Below are 7,697 nucleotides of genomic sequence, written 5' to 3' on the forward strand. Positions count from 1 at the left end.
ATTGATGTTGCTTTGTTTAAATAAATTCTGTTATAATTTAAGAGAGCAGTTGTTTGTGATTACTGGTGTATTTGCATTGTGATATAAGCTGGGTGCGAGGGCTTTGTGTACAGATTTCACGCCTTCAATTTATTAAATATAGTTATTAATTATTAATAATATTAGTAATTAAATAACTAATTTGAGACTGATTTCAATGATGTTTTGGTTATATTTCCCTGAGTACAGGGTGGTGCCCCAAACGAGATTAAACATAGTTTAATGATATTTTTATTTATATTATTAATAATTAAATATCATTATTAAAGAATATAACCAAAGGTGACTTGATACAACCCCAACAGCTGTGAAACTGTCCTGCCCTTCTGGGATTAATAAAGTTGTCTGAATCTGTACTTCCTTCTTCTCCTCAGCGTATCCCAGCCATCATGCAGGCCTTTAACGACAACAATGTCAGCTTCGTGGTGCGTGGGGGTCTCAAAGTGCTGGTGATGCTAGCAGACCCGAACGCAGGTACTGTAATCTTAAACGCATAACATCCTTATGTCTCCTTTTAAACTCGACAGATTCTGATGTGTTTTTAAATGATAATTGCACGTTATTGATTTATTTCCAAGGGCTAGGTCTAATTGCTAACGGCTCCACAGCTGCAGCGGCAGAGAATGGTGCGTTCATGAACTACACACCTGCAGCTTTCTGTCTGGGTGCACCTGACTTCACTACCCTTTGATTGCTGAGCTCTTTTCTTCTCTGGTTCCCCTAACGAGTCCAAAGCTTTCCAGTTTAAAGCTCTCTGTGCTAAGCTGTGCCGTGCTGATAATCTTACTCTTGTTAAGATGTTTTCTTGATCATGAGGAGACTTCCTACAACTCCTGCCTCTTCGCTCCTGCAGCTTAAAAAAAATCAAGATCTTCTTCCTCACTATACTCCCTTGATTTGCCTGAATATACATTATTTTAAAGTCCTGATTTTTGTAGACATGCTGCATTTTTTTAAATTGTTTTTATGTGTTTGTTTGTCATTCAAAGGCTACCATGGAGCTGCTGGAGGTCCGGGTGTTTGGGCTGGGGCGGTCATCTTCCTTATCAGCCTCATCGCCACCGGATCCTTTATCCTGTACAAGTTTAAAAGGTGAGCTGGTCATTTTAAAGAGCTGTGAGATTTACTGTAGTGAGCGTAGAAGGACAAAGACAGGGCTAGCATCAATAACACTTCTCTATATCTGAAACGAAAAAACATTTGGTCTGACCAAAAATGGACATTTTGCCATTTTCTAACATCTCTGTTTCATGGAATAGTTTGTTTCTGTTTCAAATAGTTTGTACAGTAGTTACTTGATTATCCTTTACATTAATTTGATTTGTATGCACAGGAATTAAACAGCTTCTGTAAATCAACATATTTTGATTTCCATTCTCAAAAGTGTGGAGAAACTTCAGCCTCAAGATGAATATTTAAAGATAATATTTAATTCTTTCTTTTCTTACTATTCAAGTTACATTCTCCTGAATCTTTGACAGCACCCAATAGGAACTCCCTGCTACTCTGATTGAAGTTTTGGATGTTTTAATTATAATATAGTTGAGTTTCAGATCACTAACAGTGAGTTTGAGGGAAATGAAGACTGGTAAAATCAGTAGCATAAAGATGATAAATCAACATCTTGTAGAAGTTGATAGTAATGCTTACTTTTTATATCATAGGCTACGTTGAGAGAGTAAAAGTAAAAGTTGAGAAACTGTAACTAAGGGCGTCTTCACACCTTACCTCTTTGGTTTGGTTAAAACAACTTGCAAACGTTTACCAAATTAGTGTAACAGCTGTCAATCAAACCCTGGTGCAGATCAAACAACCGTACAGAGACCGCTTGAAAAGGTGGATCTCGATCCGTTTCTTTTTAGACTCTGGTGCGGTTCGTTTGGAGTAAGAACGTGAACCGATCTCAATCCGACCCGTTTTAAAACGGTCTTGTTTTCTGATCTTAAGAAGGACAATAGTGGTTAGTGCAACTGATCATTAAATCAAATGAATATATTATTCTAACTAGCTAGCTCCTAAGCACTATACCCCCCCCCCCCCCCCCCCGGTAGCTTGCATGAATGTTAATGTACTACTTTGTTTATCTGCATGATTGCTTTTCACATCACTATCACACCAGCAGCACCACCTTCTGTCCCGAACACAAAGATCCACCAAAAAGTCACTTTAATTGAACGATGCAGTGAAAACAATACAGCCCCATCTTACAAAAACAACAAATCCCACAGTCCTTTGCTTAGGACTGAGGACGCCTATCCCCCGCTGTTTTTCAGGAAGCTTCCGGGCAACCGCAACGTCTACGCCCAGATGCACAACGAGAAGGAGCAGGAGATGACCAGCCCCGTCAACCACAGTGAGGACACGCAGCACATCATCCAGGGCGAGGAGTTCATCGACGACGACCTGGACTCGCAGACTCTAGGTAACGCAGGAGGTAGCCCCGCCTTCCGTTCCCTTATAAGGACTACCACTAACCACTGCTACTAAAACCCGAGCCACTAACACCAGCAGCTAACACACACCAAGGTACTGGAGGACTTCCCCCTTTTTAATCATTATTACTGGTATTACTAAAAGCCTCTTTAGTGTTGGTGTCGAGGCGCTTCATGTTCATCATATACAAGACAATCAGTCATTTCATTACTATATATACTATATCAACTATATAATGTTTATTTGATTAACTGTTGTGGATAGGGATGAAATGATGCCTCATGATACAATCAAAAATACAAATTAGGGACAATTCAAATTAATAAGTCAAAAAATATATTGATATACTTGTTTTAACCAGAAGAGGGCGCTGTCTGCTTTTGGCTACTCTTGTTTGACGTCAGTAGCAAACTGTTTTAGGCAGAGGCTGAAACAAGGGTTTTAACTGGCACCATGTATAAGATAAATAAGGAGGTTTAGAAATAACATTGAAGGGAGTGCTGCACTGGGTCAAAAAATGTCGAGGAATCAAGTGATCTCCAAGAAAACGGGACAGAGGTCAAAAAGCTTACAGCTTAAAGAGGACATATTATCCCCCTTTTGCAACTTTTCAAACAGTCCCCTGTGGTCTAAATGAAACATCTGTGCTGTGCTTTGGTCAAAATATAACATGAATCAAACACCAGAGGAGGTTTGTGACCCTGTATAAACCAGCTCTCTCAGAACGCTCCGTTTTGGTGTGTGTGTTTCTTTAAATGTAATGAGCTCACCCTCACCCCTCTCTTCTGCGCGGTGTACCGACGAGTTCAGCTTAGAGCTTCCATGGCAACTTGTCAGCGTGCCCCCTGGGAAAAACATGTCCGCCAGAGACAACCCAGGAGGGGAGGTTTGTGACATCACAAGGAGAGCAAAATTTGAAGCGGAGCATTTTTCTCTGTGTTGTAAGACTTTTTTTTTTGTTAAGATTTATTTTTGGGCCTTTTGTGTCTTTATTGAAGAGGTAGGACAGTGGATAGAGTCAGAAGTCAGGGAGAGAGAGAGAGTGGGGAATGATATACGGGAAAGGAGCCACAGGTCGGATTCGAACCTGGGCCACCCGCTTGGAGGACTACAGCTTCCATACATGGGGTGCGCACACTAACCAATGCGCCACCAGCGCCCCGTGTTGTAAGACTTATGCAGACCACAAACAAAGGACTGGATGGGTTTATTTCACATTTTGTGGGTCAGTAGACACTCAAATATACGTTCAGAAACACTGTACAAGTGGATTTTTCTTAATATGTACCCTTTAAATCAGGAGTTTAATTGAGCTGCATGTCATGCAAAGCTCCTCTGTGGGTATCATGGACTGACAACATGAAAGGTGAACATGAGGAGAATATGGGATCTTTAACCAATACATGTATTTGAGGTCTTTTTGTTAAACTGCATGAGAAAGAAAAATGGAACCTACTTGTTAAAAAATGTGTTGGCCACACTCAGGACTGTAGCTCAGATTTGAATGGATGAGGAAGTTGTTGCATTTCTCATATTTGTTCAGCCTCTAGGATGCACTCTGATTTGATGATAAAGGTCGAACACATCAGAAACGTGAAAGTGTCTAATATGGACTGTGTGTTCTTTTAGCATTACTCATTTCCTAGTTGGTGTCTCCTTTCTCCTCTCTTTGGCAGGCAACCACTCAGGTGTTGTCCTGAGCATCAACTCCAGAGAACTGCACAGTTACCTGACCAGCTGATGGCTGCCATGGCAACGCTAACAAGCTAGCTCAGCCTAGCCGGCTAACGAGCACAGGGACTCCACTCTGCCTTCCTCCTTTTTTCTCCTCTCTCTCTTTTTTTTCGTCTTTTCCTCGTCTTCTTCGGACACTTCACCTCCGCTCCACGGCCTCCTCAACCCTTCTGCTCCAGCTTTGGTGTCATGTTTTATTTCTCTGGAGAAAGGACTGTCTTCTTCTTCATGTCGAACCTGGTTTTCCCCCAACTCCATCTCTATCTGAGATGGGAGGCGCTCTGCTTTACATTTTTTTTTTCACTTCCTGCAGCAGCCCTGGAGACGAGCACTGACACCCTTAGAGGTTGGAGGTTTTAATGACGTCACACTGAGAATCCTCACTTATCTGTGTTTTTGAAGAACAAAAAGTGTGTGTGCGCTGTCTGTTACTTATCAACACTCAAAATTAGCAAGCATGACTCACTGCAGGTGAAGGTGTGACCATCCATTGCCGGCAGGCCGTAGCCACAGAGGACTGCTGTATTTTCTCAAAGCATAAAGGGTGATGTGACCAAGGTTGTAAAGTGAGATTCACCATATTCATAGGGTACCAATTTACCTCTGGCTTCGTTCTCATCTGGTGAAGCTTGAATGCTGTAATTATTTTCCACTATCATGTTTGAGAGAGAAAGTCATACACTGTAAACAGAGGGTTTATAAGGATGCTTTCACAGCTGGATGGTTTGGAGAAGCTCTGAAACAGGGGGAGTTTCTCCTCCTTTGTCCGTTTGGACAAATGTGAACACTGCAATCGCACTCTGTTGTGGAACAAAACAAGCGAGCCGACATCGCCTAAGAGGTGGTCTTGGATCGCTTCCAAAGGTGTGCACAGTTAAACAGAAATGTAACTGTGTTAACCATTAGCAAAGACCTGGATATCAGTTAATCACTTACTCCCATTATTAATGAACTGAAGTTAAAATTGACATTACAGTTTTATCAGAAAAACAACAAAAACACAGCTTTTGAGGTCTTAAGAGGCCATGAAGAACTCTACATTACACACCTGTCTGAATTGAAAATCTTCAATTAGTGGAAACTTTTTTTGATATCGCCTTGCCCGAAGACTGTAAGTGTGTTATCACCCTAATTTACATAACTGCTAATGCTACACAACGCTAGCAAGCTACGACTCTCTTGGACCATGTGACCATTTCAAAACTAAACCAACACAGAAGCCACAATCTACGCATCTGTCAGACCACCAACGAAAACAAGATTTATTTGTCTTACTGTCTGAAGGTCGACTGTAGCTTCTCTTGCGGTCATAATATTCCAACAACAACGATCCTGCTGCATCAAAACAGTCCCTACAATCCAAATCCAGAAAAAGATTGAATCCAAACACATTACATCCATAAAGATGAACAGATTGCTGACGAAAATGTATTATCTCTGTACTAATCCATGAAGCTTTCGATTGACACCTCATTTGATGTGGTCGAATCCTAACGTTTTAATGTTCAGACATGTTTATAAAACTTGGAACCTTCAACACAGAATTCAAACGTAAAACCAGCTCGGGTTGCTTTACGATACCAGATTTGTAAGCACCATATCATACCTGTTGGGATACCACAGGGAGAAAAAAACAAGTCCTTGATATCTGATATTGGGTTACTTCTTGTTTATAATTACCAAAACAATGCAAACTGTACAAAAACATAAATCAACGTTTCAGTGCTGAAGGGTTGCCAATGTATGTATGCAATCTAGACAGCGCTGTCTCTCTCTTCCTCACATAGTTAAAAATATGATTGAGGATCTGACGTTTACAAAATGAAAGATTCTTTACTTCTTGATACTACGGATAATTAAAATCACAGAGAGATTGCATGGTTTTCAAACACATAGTCTCACAAAGTACCGGACAATGTTGACAACTTTACTAGCAGCTTCTGAAGCCACAATGAGCTCCAGGTCACTGAGAAATGGCCGCCATGTGAATATGATGAATTTCAAAGAGATGAAATTGTTACTCTTGCTCTTTTTTGTGTTTATCTCTCTTTTATTCCCACAATGACTCTCTTCACAGGCAATAATATGCTCTCTGTGGAATGTAGGATTGCATAAACCCTTGTGAATTTGCATAATGACAAGCATGCAAACACAAGAGGGCGGTGTTGCACTTTTTTGTAAAATCCCACTCACAGGTACAAGGAAGAAAAACAAAGCTTAAAGTCCCAGAGCAGTCTTAAGACTTGTATGTTTGTTTTAAGATCAGATCACAGCAGTTTGTTGGGAGGGGGGGGGTTCAAATCAGCACCACCTTTTTGTCCGTCCCATGGTGCCTAAAACAGCAGATCTGAATCTGCTCAGTAACATTACCTGTTGAGTTTATTTATTTCTAATAACAGAACGCCCCTTCCTCCTCTTCTTCCTCCTCCTCCTCCTCCTCCTCCTCCCCACTTGTCCTGGATCAGAGAGACTCCTGGAGACAAAGGCCGCTGTCATGGAGGGAAGGTGTAGTTGATATTTTAGTGTATCAGCCTATATTAGGCGTAGCCCGCGGTTGAATCATGTCTCCTTAAAGGTTCGGTTTGTTTGTATGTAAATGTGTAAATATGATCAATCTCCACTTTGTACATACTCCCTTTGACATGTGTGAGTGTTTTACACTTCCACCAAAACACACAGCATTATTTTTGTTTTTTTGTTTTTTAGAGTGAACCTTCACCGAGTCGAGTGAATTTGAAAAACTCTCACTGTTTACAGTTTCATCAACGCCATTGCCTGCTTCACATGTACGCATTTTTTCGATTCTTTCGGTGTGATCTCATGTGTAAGATAAGTTTTTTCCATCTTCATCGTTAACTGAAAATTAATTCATTGTCTCATAAAGATACTCACGACGACACAGTGGAAACTGTATATGGATATTTTTGATACACTTGTCATTTTTCTCAACACGTGTGAACACTGGTTAATGTTTCTGTTGCCTTTTTGCTGATGTTTTGATTGGTTGTGTGATTGCACTAACGATGTAAGCTGAGCTGCAGACACATGCCTGAGTAAGTCCGCACACTCTCCACGGACAGGTCTTTGGACAAAAGGCCTTTAAAGACTACAAATACCACAAGCACCACCCCTCAGTTCGTCTTATATTTGATACAAACAGACCACATTCACTCGTTCTGGTTTACGCTTCATCTTTTGTACATATTCTGCTCATGGTCGACTTGTTCTTAGCTTTCTAGTGATGTGTCGTCATTGTGTCGGGGGGAGGGGGGGAGTGGGAATGATGGATATTCCAATATAATAGGAAAGGAGTTTCACAGCTGATGGCACCAATCAAGCAGTTTTGACCACACCGTTTTGTTTTGATTTTGTTCTTCTTTCCTGCGGTACGTTCGATTTGTTAAGTTTTGCTATTAAAACAATTGTGTGTCCTCATCAGGGAGCGTTGTGCACTCAACCTGCATACTGGAATAAATCACTCCCATAACTTG

General features: G+C 40.9%; 1 protein-coding gene across 3 annotated transcripts in view; it reads left to right on the forward strand.

The window, feature by feature from the left end:
• Positions 1-7,697, forward strand: part of sorcs2 (sortilin-related VPS10 domain containing receptor 2) — a 305,919-nt gene extending 298,222 nt beyond the window's left edge. Inside the window, exons 24-27 of one of the 3 annotated variants that reach the window (XM_061030706.1) lie at positions 414-513; positions 1,029-1,131; positions 2,268-2,461; positions 4,149-7,697. In XM_061030706.1, the coding sequence (XP_060886689.1) occupies positions 414-513; positions 1,029-1,131; positions 2,268-2,461; positions 4,149-4,213 (462 nt within the window). In that variant the 3' untranslated portion in view covers positions 4,214-7,697. Of the gene's footprint in view, positions 1-413; positions 514-1,028; positions 1,132-2,267; positions 2,566-4,148 lie in introns of all 3 variants that reach the window. The other 2 variants (XM_061030707.1, XM_061030708.1) reach the window with 2 other exon arrangements.

Source organism: Labrus mixtus, chromosome 23, assembly GCF_963584025.1.
Source record: "Labrus mixtus chromosome 23, fLabMix1.1, whole genome shotgun sequence".
NCBI classification, from domain to species: domain Eukaryota; kingdom Metazoa; phylum Chordata; class Actinopteri; order Labriformes; family Labridae; genus Labrus; species Labrus mixtus.